General features: G+C 39.6%; 1 protein-coding gene across 1 annotated transcript; it reads left to right on the plus strand.

Moving 5' to 3' along the window:
* The first annotated feature begins 154 nt into the window (after positions 1-154).
* On the plus strand, positions 155-16,236 carry DHRS7 (dehydrogenase/reductase 7). Its single transcript, XM_082835902.1, has 7 exons — positions 155-356; positions 6,526-6,678; positions 8,432-8,538; positions 9,009-9,248; positions 11,835-11,957; positions 13,180-13,395; positions 16,066-16,236. The coding sequence occupies exons 1-7, from the start codon at positions 224-226 to the stop codon at positions 16,111-16,113; spliced, it is 1,020 nt and encodes a 339-aa protein (XP_082692028.1). The 5' UTR covers positions 155-223; the 3' UTR covers positions 16,114-16,236.
* Positions 16,237-17,012: the final 776 nt, after the last annotated feature.

A 17,012-nucleotide genomic window follows, 5' to 3' on the forward strand; every position in this document is an offset into this window, starting at 1 on the left:
GCAGCCGAGGGGCGGCTCCCGGCCGGCGGGGAGCCGGTCTGGGAGCACCTGACCACTCCTCCCTTCTGCCGGCTCTCTGGGCGGGCCCGGGCCGGGGGCGGGCGCGGCGGCGGCGGAGGCGGCGGCGCTGAGGCAGGACCGCTGCCGCGCGGCTTAAGACTAGGGCGGTGGCTCTGTCGGTCTGTCGGCCTTCGTCCTACGTAGCAGGGCGCGCGCGGCCGCGATGAGCTGGAACCTGCTGCTCTGGCTGCTGGCGCTGTGCGCGCTGCTCGCTCTCGCGGTGCAGCTGCTACGCTTCCTGCGGGCCGACGGCGACCTGACTCTGCTGTGGGCCGAGTGGCAGGGGCGACGCCCAGGTGAGGACCCACAGTCGCCTTTCCGGAGTGGGAGGCCGGGCTTCGTGCGGTCCGATTTCCGCTGCCTTTGCGTCCCTCGCGAAGGGTGGCGTGGAGCTTCCGGGAAGCGAGGATGCGTCTTTCCCCGGGGCTGCGGTTCGGGGAGGAAGGGGCCGGGGCCTTTTGTCTTCTGTCCTGGTCCATATGGACTTCCCTGGTTGCCAGCGTAAGAGAGCATTGTGGGGTGCCCACAGATCTCAGAATTCTCAACCCCGCTCCCAGGGATTCAGATGCAGCGTGGGAGGACAATACTTTGAGAAAGTGCGTTCGTAAAGGAGACTCCTTTTGAGGCTACTTTGTGCGGTTGTTTATCTGCCATTTCTCACTCTACTCAGAGTAGCGAAATTAAATTTGAGGTAATCCAGAGTCACCCACATACCTGCTTACTCACTGGGATAAAAGTATAACCATAGAAAGAACTGGATTGGCGTTTTGCCTGGAGGAAGATCATTACTGGCATACTAAAAGGCGTTCTGCCTGTCTCACTTTTATCTTTGCCCTGCTTAATATTTGATGGTCGTTTACTAAACGCATTCTATGTGCTAAGCACTGGGCTAGGCCCTTTTCACACATGACAGGTCACCTTTTCAGTGACTCTTAAGCTTATTTTCCAGATAGGGAAACTAATGCTCAGAGAAATTCAATAGACTACCCAGAGCTAGACTTTGGATCTGTAAGGGCCAGGGGGCAAGTGGGATTTCCCTGGACCTAGTTTCCTGTATGAAACTATCCAAATTATGTGAGGAGGTTTGCTTGGAAGTGATAACTAGTATGCTTTAAAAATGGAGCCAGGCATATACCCTGAGAAAACCATAATTCAAAAAGAGACAGGTACCCCAATGTTCGTTGCAGCACTATTTACAATAGCCAGGAGGACATGGAAGCAACCTAAATGTCCATTGACAGATGAATGGATAAAGAAGATGTGGCACATATATACAATGGAATGTTACTCAGTCATAAAAAGGAACGAAAGTGAGTTATTTGTAATGAGGTGGATGGACCTAGAGTCTGTCATACAGGGTGAAGTAAGTCAGAAAGAGAAAAACAAATACCGTATGCTAATGCACATATATGGAATATAAATAAAAGGTAATGATGAACCTAGTGGCAGGGCAGGAATAGAGATGCAGATATAGAGAACGGGCTGTAGGACACGGCGTGGCGGTGGGGGGGCGAGGCGGGGTTGGGAAGCTGGGACGAAGTGAGAGAGTAGCACTGACATATATACACTACCAAATGTAAAATAGGTAGCTGGTGGGAAGCTGCTGCATAGCACAGGGAGATCAGCTCAATGTTTTGTGATGACCTAGAGGGGTGGGATAAGGAGGGTGGGAGGAAGGCTCAAGAGGGAGAGGATATGGGGATATATGTATACATATGGCTGATTCACTTTGTTGTACTGCAGAAACTAACACAACAGTGTAAAGCAATTATACTCCATTAAAACTGTTAAAAAAAAAAACCCAAAAACTGGAGCCAGGGAGGGGAGAGGAGCCATATCACTTACACAGGGGTGAGAATTGGTTCTTGGGGACAGAAAAAATTCTTAGATGGTACAATGTTTTATGCCCCTCCAAATCTCATCTCTACCCAACAAAATATTATTCCTTAGTAGTTCATTTTTCTTCTTGGGTTTTTTGGGGGTATAGCATGTGTAGGGCTGACATTGAGTTCGTGGAAAATACATAACACATGTGCAAGATCAGGGCTACAGAACTATGTAAATAGATGGCTGTGATTGGTAGACTTTCTCTTAGTCATTTGCTCCATCTCAACAGATGGAATGCATGTGCCTATTGGCTGCTTTGTGGATGTTTGTGTTTGATCCTCAGTGCTTTTGTGTTAAATTGGACTTTGAGAATTCCATAAAAATATCTTATATTTTATTATTCTATAAAAGTTATTCAACTGATAATGTCAAGTGCTGAAAAGGAAAAATGTTGACAATATCTAGCAGCTAGTTAAATGAAAAGTTATTTTAACATATCAAGTAAAAGTTAAGGTGGCTAAAGGTAATTTTTAAGAAATTCATTTAGTTTTTTCAGTGTCTTACTTTTGCTGGAAAAGTATCAGTTTTGAAGGGTTTTTTAATATTTTTAATTACTTTGCTATTATTATGTAGCTGTATAATTTGCCAATTTACATATGTAATATAATATATTACAATTTAAGTAAATACATTACAAGTTATTTAGCAAAATAACTTTTGTAAGTTTACAGTTGTAAAGTTAAATGTTAATAGCTTTTAAATTTTAACTTAACTTTTAACTTAATTTTTAAAGTTCACCATTCTTAAACCTGCATTGACTGAAGAGTAAACTTTATAGAACTCCTTTTATGTATAAAGCAAGATAGATATATGTAAATACATAAACAGATGTACAGTATATCTGTGAAATTAAAATGTCTTGGAGGAGTTATTAGGAAAAAATGACTAAAAAGACATTTAGGGGCTGGGGGTGGGGGTGAGGTGATAATGAAAAAAAGTTAAAGGAACATGAAGATAGACTCAAGTTCCCAAAACAGCTCAGCCTGCAAAGATGGGTAGACTCTTTGAAAGTTAAAAAAAAATTATCCTCTTTTTCTTCTCTATAGGTTTATTACTTTTTGTCACTTTAAAAAATAGACAATATACTCACATAAGGCAAATTTTAAAAATACAAAGGGATGTGTGGTGACAAGTAAAGCTCTCTTCCACCCTTGTCTCCCAGCCACCCAGTATGCCTCTTTGGAGGCAACCACCATTTCCTGCCTTTTATGTATCCTTCTGGAGATAGTTTCTGCATTTCCAAGCATGTATCTCACATGGTGAAATTTAAGAGTGACTAATTTTAGTTATTGCATGTAGATGCAGAAAAATCCATGGCACCAGTCCAGAGTAGGAAAAGTCTCAACAGCAGCACATGTGAGGAAGACTCAGATTTTAGTTGGCCATAACCTCGATGTGAGTCAACTGTGAAGTGCCAGAAAAGATTGGGCAATCCTGGGAGATGTTTAGTGTCTGATGGAACAAACTGCAAACAACAGCAGATGTCTTCTGAATACCTGCTTGTGTTGGCCTCTGTGCTGGGCACTGGGGACACAGCAGTGACTGAGCCAGCCACTGCCTGGGCCCTCACGGAGCCTCCCTTCTGAGGGACAAGGGAAGCGATTTAGTCATGTCACCTTGCTCTGAACTGTCCAGACCCCATGGGAATCCTGTGTCCTGCTCTGGCCGGCTCCTTTCAGTAGGAACATTGACCAGCTGGAGCTTGTGCAGAGGGTATGAGCAGAAGAGTGAGGAAATCGGATGCCATGTCATCTGAGGGAAGGTAGCAGAAATTGGAGGTGTTTAGCCTTAGAGAAGCAAGAGATGAAAGGATGTAGGGAGGACATAACAGCTGTCTTCAAATAAATGAGACACTGTCATGTGCAAAACAGGCTTGATTTATTCTTCCTGACACCACAAGGCAGAACTGCTGCCAATGGCTGCTGGTCCATAGAAGTTAAAAAGTTATCAGTATAAGAAAGAATCCCTGAACCCCTTAAATGATTAGACTTGCCTTAAAAAGGAACCGGTGCCTCAGAGATAAAGATAACTAGCTTACTCTTCCTGTGAGGAAATTAAGTAGATCCTAGTCAACAGCCTGAGGGGAGAATTCTGAAACTGGGTTGAGGGTTGAACTCTAAGTGTCCTTCCAACTCCAAGAATCTGCTTTCAGAAGCTCTTTAGGGGAGGCCAGTTATGTATGCCAGATTCTGTTGAATTGTTAAACAAAAGTTGGTGCTGAATAAAAAAGTTTTCTTCTCCAGAGTGGGAAGAAGGGTGCCAGAACTGCAGGTGTACTAAGGTAAATGTGAGCCTGCGGGTTTTCATTGTTGCCTTTAAATAATGTTTGCATATTGGTATACAAATGAAGAAATCTTTGTTAGTTCTGTGCTAGTTAGTAAATAGTTACAAACAAATTATATTCACCTTGGAGTCTTGTGTATTGCAGAACTTTGGAACAATGAGTCGTCAATGAATGACTATCTGAATACACATTCTGCTATTCCTGATAAAGTCCTTCAGGAAGGTTGCTCAGTTGAGCCTTTCCACAAAAGTACATCAGATGTGGGAGTTCCCTGGTGGTCTAGTGGTTAGGACTTGGAGCTTTCACTGCCGTGGCCCAGGTTAGGGAACTGAGATCCTTCAAGCTGCAGCCAAAAAAAAAAAAAAAAGAAAAAAGTACATCAGATGATAGGAAAGCATTGTAGCCCAGACACAGTATTTGGGATGTTTTCTGTCCTTACTTCAGTTATTTACATGACACCTCTTTCCTGAGGACATTTTCTTGAATGGCTAAGATAGTTGGGTTCTAAGATATTGATCTTATTAAAACATGGTCAGTGTAGGCTAGTGATCAGAGTGTGGGCTTTGGAGCTAGATATACCTGGACTCCTATCCTAGCTCTGCCAGGGTTCTTGGGTGTTTATTCAACAGTGATTTATGGAGTGCTTTCTCTATGCGAGTCTCTGTGCGATGCACTGAGGACACAGCAGTGAATAAGGGAGTCAGGGTTCTAGCCTTAAGGAAATTTACAGTCTAGTGCTGTAAATTAATCTCTGTAAACCTCAGTTTCCTTTTCTATAAAACTGAGATAATTCTTGTTTCATAAGGTCCTTGTGAGGGTTTTCATAAGGTAATATGTTTAAGCACATAGGAAGCAATGAAAAAATGTTAAGCCATTAAAGTTAGTAACCCCATTGCCCCTGGCTGGAGAAATTACAACATACAATGTGTTTTGCTGCCAAAAAGTCCATTTGTTAATCAATTTTAGCAACAATTACAGTTGACATTTTATTAAGTACTGAGTATGTGTCACACACTGCTCTGAGTGCTTTACACGTTTTAACTCATCTCTCTCAACAGTCCTATGAAGGAGGTTTTATTATTAATTCAGTTTTCCAGGTTTGGAAAATTAAGGCACCGAGTTCTCACATGGGAGCATTTCATTGCTGTGTGTGACACAGCTGGAACTTAAGCCGATAGTCTCCAGAGCTTGTACTGATCACCCGCCAGTTAGGTTTTAGAATTGTTTGACTAAAACAGTAAACTAGTTTCCTGATTTTAACTTTTCTGATCTCAAATCAGCAAGGTGTATCTTAAATAAAACCTTGTTTGCTATTTTTGATAAATAACACATTTTAATAAACAAGGCACACAGGAACACTGCACTACAGTGACTCTCTATGAATTCAGATGGACGGTGGCTATCGTGTGCTTCAGTGCAAATAAGTTTTTCACTGGAGAATAAACCACTCATCATTGCTTTATTTTAGATTTTTACAATCTTTAACAAGATGATACTTGGGCAAGCAGAGTACATTTCATTGCTCATATGTATTTCTTCTTGGGTGAACTACTAGATTCTTCTAAGGTGAAAGCTCAGGCATTTGGGGGGCACTAAAAACCTTTAGTTGATAGGCATCAGATATGATTGACAAATGGGGAAAACATGACTTTAAAAATCCAGGGTGATTCTACCATACCCTAGAGTAGAACTTGGTATATTCAGATTTGCAAGAAATTAGAATAATAGAATTGAAAACCGGATGGGACTTTTAGTGATCATCTTATCTGAATCCCTCATTTATGAATAAGGAAAGTGAGAATGTGAATCCAGATACTTTCTATTTACTTACCCTTACTTTTCTTGATCAAATATACAGATAAATAGAGTCTTAGAGTCAGACCATGGAGTTATACCTTGAAGTAAAGTCTGGAAAACTCACCAAGAGTCTAGAATACACAAAATAACATGTTGATAACTGCTACTAATGTGATTTGTGGCACTAAGTAGGAAGTGTTTTCTTAGGATATTTAATTAAAAAAAATTTAAACCACTTTATTGAGGTATGATTATAAGAAACTGTCCATATTTAATGTATACAACTGGATGAGTTTGGGGATAAGTATACACCTATGAGACCATCACCACAATCAAGGCTGTAAACATAGGATATTTAAATTTTTAAGTACCATACATTATGTCTTCATATTCAGTGATATTGTTTAAAACTACTTTTTTCCTTTGGTTAATCTTTGATTTATGGATGTAACCCATAGCTTATTTTCTCCCCTCAATCCCCACTCCTTTTTCAATAGAATGGGAGCTGACTGATATGGTGGTGTGGGTGACTGGAGCATCAAGTGGGATTGGTGAAGAGCTGGCTTACCAGCTGTCCAAACTAGGAGTTTCTCTTGTGCTGTCATCCAGAAGAGTGCATGAGCTGGAAAGGGTGAAAAGAAGATGCCTTGGTAAGTAAATCTAAAAGAGCAGCAGTGCTTCCTAGAAGTAAATCAGAACCCAAAGTCAAAATTTGGCAATTTTAGAGAGAAGAGGGGGATTCTCCTGGGCAGTGGACTCTGTTTCCAAATGCTCTACGTGCTTTGATCCAAGTCCTCTTCCTTTTGTCATCTCTTAGTTAGCTGGCCTGGCCTTTTTCTTCTTTTTTTCTGCCACATTTCTATGTTTTTTTGACACTGGTTCTTAGCATTAGGGAGTGACCATCAATTCTCTCAAATGCTAGTGGATTTTTAGTGACCAAATAAATGTCTTACATTTTTGTCTTAAAGAAAGAACAGTTTGGTTCTTATGTATGATATACATGTATGTAACCAGAGAAATTTAATTGACATTTTGGTAAAACATCAGATATTAAAATCATAGGAAATGGTATAAGATTTTTGTTACCAGGAATAAACAGGAATAGAGTTAAATTTTTTGGGGGGGGGCATGCCACACATGTGGGATCTTAGTTCCCGGACCAAGGATCATACCCATGCCACTTTGCAGTGGAAGCACGGAGTCTTAATCACTGGACCACTAGGGAAGTCTCGGAATAGAATTAAGTTTGAAAAATGCAACTTGAGGTAATATTTTTCCTATATATAGGACAACAAGGTTTTTGTCGGTTTGGGTTTTGGTGTGGTTATGTTCACAGTGAAAGCAGCCTCAAGTAATAAAGTTATTATTTCTCATGGGACATTTAGTATCTACACTGAAATAATTTTGAATTTTCCAGTAGACCATTTTTTGGGTCATTTACCTGTCATTCTTTAAAAATCTTTCTTTCACTTTGCTGATGGAACTAACCACCCAGAAACAGAGTTAGTTGCCAAGGCCACAAGCCCTCTTTCACGATATTGCTTTCAAAGGCTTCTTGTGTTTTTGAACTGGGCCACTTCTTAATGGCAGTTGCTCCTCCTCTGTTGAGACTTGCACTGGCAGAAATGAACCATAACAGCATTTCTTAGCTGGAGTAAGGCTGTTTCCTTTTGTCAGATCATTAGTCCAAACTATTTCTTTTAAAACACAGTTACTGTTTCACAATTTACTCCTTTGCCCATAAAGCCTTTACACCTCTTGTTTTCTCTACTTACTTGTTTTTCTTATTGAAACACAACCTTGTTGTATTTCAAGGTTATTCAAGGAAATTAGTTTCAGTTGCTCTTTTGATGAACAGAAATAGAAAGGGCCATTACAGCACACCTTGTCTCTTGGTTGCGAATTTCAGGATTGTATCCTTTTCCTTGTTTGCCTCCTAGAAACCTTAGCCTCTGGAAGGAAGCTTCTATGTGTCATGGGACTGGAGGACTCAACTTATTGATTTTCAGCATAAAATTTTTAAAAATGTGCTTAAAAATCAAGTAGTGAACCTGTCATATAACAGTTGTACAGATGTACCTCTGTACTTCTAAAGAAATTGCTCTAAATTTTTGCTTTTTTTAGCTTGTAATATAATCTTGATTTCTTCCAGAGTCTGTTCCAATATTAGGCTGTATATATTCAAGCCGAAAAGAGGAATTCTACTTCCTCTGTACCCAGCTTTTTGTCCGATGATATGTTGCCATTATCACCACCAGTCCTCTTCTTGGTCACTGAAGAGAACCTCATCCACAGGGCCACCCAGAAACGAGTTCATTGCCAAATGTGGTTGTAGGGTGGGTGTTAAATGTTAATGTAAATAGCACATGACTTCCACATTAATTTTTAAGTGTCTTTATTTAGAGAACGGCAATTTGAAAGGAAAAGATATACTCATTTTGCCCCTTGACCTGACTAACAGAAGTTCCCATGAAATGGCTACCAAAGCGGTTCTCCAGGAGTTTGGCAAAGTAAGTAGCATTTTGAGTGCATGAATCTTGCTTTGAAGTAGCTGCAAAAGAGATTCCCATCTATGGTGCTGTCATTCAAAGGGCTTTAGGCAAATGGGTTCATGCAGTGTGATGAAGGCCCATGAGTTGGGCCTCTTAATCTCTCGAGTCTGTGGCTTTATGTAATTAGAACTTTTCCTCCCTTAACAAATACTAACTCCTCCATGTAGAACAAAAGAAGCTAAAAATCCACTGTGCCTATTATTTTTGTGACACATTATTTTCCATAAAAAGTCACTTAAGTTGAGAATTTAGTTCCATAGGTGAATTCTGATTTTCATTTTATCTTTTTTATTGCTGACTTCTGGAAATATACCATCCTGTTCCATTGATTCATCAAGTTAACAATATAACCAGCCATCCCTGGGAATTCCAACAATACATTTACAGGTCATCTCTAAAGTGCCTCTTTTCCGATTTTCTTTAATTAGATTGACATTCTGGTCAACAATGGTGGAGTATCCCAGCGTTCTTTGTGTGTGGACACCAGCCTGGACGTCTACAAGGAGCTAATAGAGGTTAACTACTTAGGGACGGTGTCCTTGACAAAGTGTGTTCTGCCTCACATGATTGAGAGGAAGCAAGGAAAAATTGTTACTGTGACTAGCCTCCTGGGTGTTATATCTGCACCCCTTTCTGCTGGATATTGTGCCAGCAAACATGCTCTTCAGGTAAGGTTGCCGAAACTGAACTCGGATAGAACTGACCTGAATGTGTATATGGGGCATATGGCCTTCACTGCAAGAGATCAACGGAACTGGGTAGTGATGTACGGAGACAGAGAGACCCAAGGAGATCTCGGGTAGAAGACTTACCCAGAAGATGCTAAAAAAGACTTGAGCCTTACATGCCTCTTCCTAATTTAGCAAACATGTCTTGAGCACCTACACTGTGTCGTGCACTGCAACAGGTCCTGGGAGTATAGAGATGATAAGATATGATATGATCCCTGCCCTTGAAAACTGTATAGTCTAGTTGACATGTCACCCTTTACCTTATCCTTGTTTCTAACACATCTTCATGGCAAATTTGGGGTCTACCCCTTGTTTCTTCTACACACATTTCAGGATGTACTTGTCCTCCTCATTTCTGTGACTTCTTTTTCCTTCCCCATTGTTGTTGGTGTTTATTTTACCTGAATTTCTAAATGTACATGCATGTCAGATGTAGGAACTGCCCACTGAATGATGAGCCCTGCGTTTCATATCCCTACTGGGACTAGCCTTGACTCTGTTTACTCTGATTTCATTGGAAGAAGAAAATCTAGTTAAGGCAGAGTCTCGGAGAAAGCTTAATTTGGCTTGCATAATTTATGAGATGTGAATATTAGAAACGAATGAATTTTTAATGTTGGCTCAAGAGTGGATAAGAAATGTTACTAAACTATAACATGGAGCAAATTAAATCGTAAGGCCAGTAGGAGGAGAATGATTAAGAAAGACAAATGATTTATAATTAATGCTGTTGAAGGTCAGTTTAAGTAGAATGTTTCACTGTTGGAATAATGAGATGCAATAGTTGAATGGTCATCAGTTTCATGAAAATTTGAAGCTTTGGTTCCTTAGGATCCTCTTTCTGCTGTGAAGAGCAGACAGTTGCAGAGTGATGAAATGAAATATGGGAGTGATGATTTCCTCATATTTGGTAATGGGGTATCATTTACTTCCTGCAGAGCAGTTGGGCAAGTCTCAGGCAGGCAGATGAGGGAAGTTGGCCACCCCATCTGTTTCACACTTAGTATCTCATAAGACATGCAGGATGCTTTCAGTCAAACATAATATGAGTTGTCTGGCCTGCCCTCCAAGACTCACTGTTTTATTATTGGATTTGATCATCTGATACCATGTGGCAGGTTGAGACTCTGGTTATACCAGTAGCTGAACACTGAGACCAGGAGGCTCTTTTTGAAGAGCACATTTCCTTCCCCGATACCCAGCAAGCTAGATGGTGAACTTATTTGTCATTCAGAGGTTCACACACTATACTAGATGTGATTTCAAACAAGGAGAGGTTTTCGTATCTGGTGTATTGGCTTTCATGGTGTCCTCTCCCTTCTTTTGCTTACAGTGGCAGAAGGTTAAGGGTGCAGGAGTTCATTCATGAAGCCTTTTTTCCTGTCCATCAGTCAGGCACTGTATTAGTCTCTGACAGCGTGAACCCTCAAAGACCCTGTGTTTGTTAGGCATCAGCATTAAAGGCTGGTAACTGTTTGATGTTATTGGATCATAAATGAATGTACCCTGGGTTAGCTGCTTAGGCTTTTCAATTAATTCAGTTTATCACAATGTAGTCTTGGAATATTTCCTGATTTAGAGAGGAGATGAAGGGATGTAGATGTTTACTCCCTATCTGGTTTAGAAATGGGCAGTATCTTTTAAGTCTAGAGGGTCCAGCTTGTTTTTACAAAAGCCATTGAGTAAGCAATCATATTACATTTTTAACTAGCCGTGTACTCTCTTACTACCCCCAAAATATAAATCTTTGCTGAAACTAATTATCTATTCAAATAGTAATTGAAAAGGTTGAACTGTTCCTCTATGATAGTTTCGGTTTAGTACTAATCCCCGCTTGCTCCCCCTTGCCCCAACATCTGCACTTTAGGCCACTTTGAGGGAGAAAAAGAAACCCAGCCTCAGTGATGCTCAATGGAGAACATGCAACCCTTTTGGAGTGGGGAGCTGGCGGCGACTGGGTGGGAGGGTGTATCAGACTCTCCAGGGGTAGTCTCTCACTTATTCAGTGCTAAATCACTGGTGGCACGAGCTGCCACTGCCAATGCGGGGATGAACCATTCATACCTGGAAAGAGCTGAGAATGCCTCTTCTAGATTGCCTTCAGTCTTACACTTAAAAATGCCTCATCTTGCGTAATTACATTTCCTATCCTTTACTCAGGCATTTCAGAACATATTTTCTGCTGCTGTTGTCCTTCATAAACAGTTGAAGAGGGGCTTCCCTGGTGGCGCAGTGGTTGAGAGTCCGCCTGCCGATGCAGGGGACACGGGTTCGTGCCCCGGTCCGGGAAGATCCCACATGCCGCGGAGCGGCTGGGCCCATGAGCCATGGCCGCTGAGCCTGCGCGTCCGGAGCCTGTGCTCCGCAACGGGAGAGGCCACAGCAGTGAGAGGCCCGCGTACCGCAAAGAAAAAAGAAAAAAAAAAAGTTGAAGAAAAGTAATTCCATGCTATTAGTAAACATGAGATATGTGTCTGTGTTTAATTTTACTTGCTTTTTTTTTTTTTTTTTTTTGCCTTTTAGGGGTTTTTTAATACCCTCCGAATTGAACTTGCTACATACCCAGGTATAATAGTTTCTAACATTTGCCCAGGACCTGTGCAATCAAATATTGTGAAGAATGCCCTAACTGAAGAAGTCACCAAGGTAAAAATTTCTAGTTGGGGAATAATTTGAGTGCTTTAGTAGTTATACACTGGCATCATATCACTATGCCTCAGGGTTTTCATGTTAGAATTGCTTATGAACTCTTTACAGAACTTAACTCAGCATTAGGAAAATGGTTAAGGTTAGCTGATAGGGCTTTGGCATCCAGTTTTAATAAAAGCTAAAGAAATTACTAAGATACTGCTAATAAGTAATCCACTATTATGTGTGCTATCAGTATTTTAAAAACCCAGTTTTAATCAATTCACAAATTATAGCAACACTGAAAGGTTCTGTGTGGCTGAATTTTGGTACATTAAATCTTACTGGGATTTTAAAAAGGGATTATGGTGAAGGAGCTTAGAAAAAAGCTTGTTGAGTTGTACTAATTTTAGGTTAGCCTCACCCAGGCCTGTGCTTCCCTCAGCTCATAGATTACACATGTGATCTATCAAATGAATAGTGAATGTCTCATGAAGAATCCAGTATCACTCACTAATACAAAAATCCCTCTAAAGGCCATGAAATTTTCCTTCTTCTCCACTAATATTTCTACTGAGATATAAATCTATATATGCTTCTATGTAAATGTTTACATATACAGTTTACATTTTCACATTTTCTGTGGAGGCACTATGGTAAAATAGAATAAGCACTCTATTATAGGAATCAAGGGACTTGGAATATAGAACTGGCTACTACTAAATGATCTGTGTGAGCACAGGTAAGTTACTGCCTTTCTGGGCCTCAGTTTATTTGTAGAATGGTAGTGGGTTAACTAGAGTAGCAGTACCAGATTTGTTCAATACCAAGAAACCGCTTTTATCTTCTTCCTCCATTTCATCCTCATGGACTCCATATTTTATAGAATTTCACTTGCTAAATGTATGTATTAATAATCTAAAATTTTTTACTAAGTGACATGGAATTATCATTAAGTACTTTAAGACGGTACAATTCTAATTAAAAGCAGAGAACTTTGATCTTGTAGTTAGCCTGCACAATCGTATCTGGTTAAGTGTATGAATTCCATTAGGCTTTTTGAAATATTACAAATAGCTTATAGGCACCCATTAGTACCTGTGGGGACTCCTAAGGGGCATGAGGCCACTTTAAAGGAGTCACTCAACTAGATGTCTTCTGGGTCCTTTCTAGCCTAAAAGTTCTGTGAGATAACTTGGATAAATACACATCCCTCACTAATTTTTCAAAATTTTCTTAGACTACAGGCAGCAATGCAGATCAGTCCCACAAGATGGCAGCCAGTCGTTGTGTGCAGCTGATGTTAATCAGCATGGCCAATGATTTGAAGGAAGTTTGGATCGCGGATCAGCCTTTTTTGTTAATGGCATATTTGTGGCAGTATATGCCAACCTGGGCCTGGTGGATAACCGACAAATTAGGGAAGAAAAGGATTGAGAACTTTAAGAATGGTGTGGTAAGACCGATTTATACATTTCTGAATACATATCCGTCTTGTAGGAAAGTATGACATCTTCTAGTGCTTGAAAAGTAACCTTCCACCAACCTCATGATATAAATACAAAAGGCATAGAAAGTTTTCCATTCCCCCATGCATATCTGTTGGTTTACTATAAATTACTACTGGTCTTGGAGAAAGTTTTCTACAAGGTAAAATCAAATCAAGGATTGCCATTTTTTCTTCTATACTTACTGTTTGGCTAGTGTATGGGCCAAAATGCTTTTTCTCTACCATGTGTCCCCACAAACTCCAACCCATCTTACAAGTTTACATCCTACAAGTGTCACCTCCTTGGGTTGATACCTGGCCTCCCCTCCCATTTCTCCCCAGGACTTGGTGTACCTCAGCCCTGTGCCTACCTCTGTCAAAGCACTTCCACACTATTAAAAGAGATGCACTCTTACATGTAGTGCTGGTTCCTTTGACTTTGTTCCAGAAGCACTTTGCACATCTGAGATGTGTCTAGGAAAATACGCTGATCGCTCATTCTTTCAGCACTCATTCTTCCAGAAAAGTAAGGAATGTTATAAACTACTTCTGAGAAAATTGTGACCATCAGAAGAGTTTAATGTATAAACAGCACAGGATATGTAATGAGTTAAGCTAAAAATTATAGATCATATAGATATGATTATGCAAAGAAGCATTATTTCTGTGGATGGTTTTTACTGTTAAAGTATTTCTTTCAGTGATTACTACCTTCTTTTAGAAATGTTAGCAGGGATTGTATATAAGGAGAATTATAAAATGGGATCATACCATTTGTATCATATAACCTACCACTATTTAAGCAATCACAAATTGTTAGACATTTGTTCCAGCTTTTTGCAGGACGGTGAAAATGAATTAGTGAAAAAAGCAAAAAACAAAAGAAAACAAAATACTTAAAGAGACTTAAAGGTTATAAAACTTTCAATATGCACTAACATGTCTAGAGCTTGAAAAATCATGAAGGGGGCTATTCATTTTCTACTAACTAGTTTGCTTTGGGCCAAAACATTTATAAGTGTTTTGGTAACATTAAGTCCCAACACTGGGACTTGGTAGTGTGGAATGGTTCCGAAGGTAGAGCTTCATCAAATATTACAACTGAGTTTGAAATTTAGAGGACAGCAGATATAGTGGCATTGTGCCCAGTGATGGATAAGAGTTGAGAGGGAAAGGCCACCTTACTAAAGAGGTGACACAGCATCCTGGTTAAGAGCATGGAGCCTGGTGCCGGTCTACCTAGTTTGAAATCCCAGCTCTACCCCATACTCGTCCCATGACCCCAGGCAAGTTACTTCTCTCTCAGTCTCCCCATCTACAAAATGGAGACTACTGATAGCACCTAGGCATAGGACTGTTATGGGGAGTAAATAAGTTAGTATGTGGAAAGCTCTTAAAACATACCGTGGAGTGTTATGATTATTAAGTATTAGCTGTTAATGCTTTTGTTTTGATGGCAGGAGGATATTCAGCAAACAGATAGTAAAGATCAAAGAGTTAAATAATATGGCAGAGAGAGAATGCATTATAGAAATAATTGTTTCAGAGGGCAAAGAAGGACTAGGGGCTAGAGTTTCAGTCCCAGTGTAGCAGCTGTTCTTTCAGGAATGTCCATAAGAAGGATTTTTTTTTTGTTTACAGAATACCTAACTGTAAGATATAAACATCACTCAGTAAATCTAGGCACTTCATTACATCTCACATTTGCTAAAAATAATGACCTCTCTCTTCCTACCGACATATTTAAAATATTGCTTATTACGTGGTCTTACTGCTTTATCACTTTATGATAAACTGGGCATCCTTTCATTTCCCAAAACCATTTCTGAGATATACCTTATTCTTTACACAAAACCCTAGAAACTTTTAAAAGTTGTTCCTCTTTTTTTTTTTTTACTTAATTCTCTCCTCCTTGCTTCTTTCCTCCCCACTGTTATTTTGTATTGTATATATCCATCTCCTTATTGAAATTTGTTTATAAGCATCTAAGTTAAGAGATACCAGTATTATCCCAAACTAAATGTACTTGTTGATAATACTTGAATTTGTTTCTGTCATTTAAGCTAGGAACATTATGTCTGGAACTTTGTTTTGATGAATCGTTATTAATTTTAGGCATAAAGAATTGCATTGAATTTTGTGTTATAATTTATGTCTTATTTAGTGCAAATTCTTGAAAGTGGTAAATGGATATCTTCCCAAATGAAATGTCACCTCTTAGAGACTGAGTTGCCTTGTTTTACTCTTTAAGCAATGTACTCAAAGTCCACAAAAGATTTTGAAGTTGTCTGTCAGTTATTTTAATTCTAAAGACACTGTTCTTTGTATTTATTAAGGCAAGTCAGTGTAGGTATGACATGCTGATCCAGAACAGTAATAATAGAAATTTCAGCATTTATGAAATGGCATAGTCAGATGCTAACAAATGACAGGGAAATAACTATGCTAAGCCCATTAGAGATATTTTTGTGTAGATCTAGAATTTTGGCTATGATTTTTATTCTGACTTAAGCATTTGCCCAGGTTTTATAAGGATTCTCAACAGTGAATCATAATGATATAGCTCCTCAAAACAGAAGGAATTGTCAAAAACCGGGGTAGAAGAGACTGATTCATGTTTCTGTCATTCTGTTATAGGATGCAGATTCCTCTTATTTTAAAATCTGGAAGACAAAATATCAGTGAAGGAGTACTTGCATTTTTCAAGCCAATGGAAAGAGAAACGGAAAACATAACAACAGCAATTTTCTTATGCACTGAAGACTTATTTGTGATTTTACTTCTTAATAGATACAACTTTCCTTTCAATGTGTAATAAATAAGATTGCCAGGAGTCTTGCAATAAGGGTATTAATACATACTACATTCCTGGATTAAAGAGCATTTTAACATACTCTAGCATGTATGCTTAAAATCTAGGTTAGCAGAATGCCAACCAAAGAATTACAGTAATCCATTTAGCATAAATGCATGGAATATTACATGAAGCAGAGTGCTGGGGAATGGGCAGATATAAAGAAGTGTCTGAAATGGCATGCTTCCAAGGTGCTTACACTCTCTTGGAAGAGTTGACAGGTACAAATGACTGGAATTTGAAGCTGTAGGTAGGACTCAGAGCAGCCATAATTTATTAAAAATCTATTATATGTCATTTGCTGTACTGAGGTACTTTGTAATTAGTTAATTCACTTATTTCTCATAACAGCCCTCTAAGGTAGGTGGTATTATCCACCTTAATAGATGAAGAAAGAAATGCCCAAAGCAAGTAGGTGTTACTTTCCCAAGGTCACAGAGCTCGTAAGGGGTAAAGCCTGGGTTAAACTCAGCTCAGGAAGATTCCATTGGCAACTTCTTATTTTAGTTATTATCATTAATTTTACTTTAATCTTTAGCACCTTATAGTAGAAAACATGCATAGGCCATAATAGAAGGGAGAAGAACAGGGGAAGAAAAACATGGTTCTTATATATAAGCAGTTCACAATTTACCTATAGACAAGGTAACACCCATAAAATAACTGGAATAGTTGGTGGAGAAGTTGGAGACCACCCTGGTGGCTATCTTTGGGAAATGGGGAAGGTGCA

Source organism: Leucopleurus acutus (assembly GCF_964270905.1).
Source record: "Leucopleurus acutus genome assembly, chromosome: 1".
In the NCBI taxonomy this organism is placed as follows: domain Eukaryota; kingdom Metazoa; phylum Chordata; class Mammalia; order Artiodactyla; family Delphinidae; genus Leucopleurus; species Leucopleurus acutus.

Coding starts and splice junctions, on each gene's coding strand:
- DHRS7 (XM_082835902.1), top strand. CDS start 224: ATGAGCTGGAACCTGCTGCTCTGGCTGCTGGCGCTGTGCGCGCTGCTC. Junction 8,539..9,008: donor TTCTCCAGGAGTTTGGCAAA/GTAAGTAGCATT, acceptor TTCTTTAATTAG/ATTGACATTCTGGTCAACAA. Junction 9,249..11,834: donor CCAGCAAACATGCTCTTCAG/GTAAGGTTGCCG, acceptor TTTGCCTTTTAG/GGGTTTTTTAATACCCTCCG.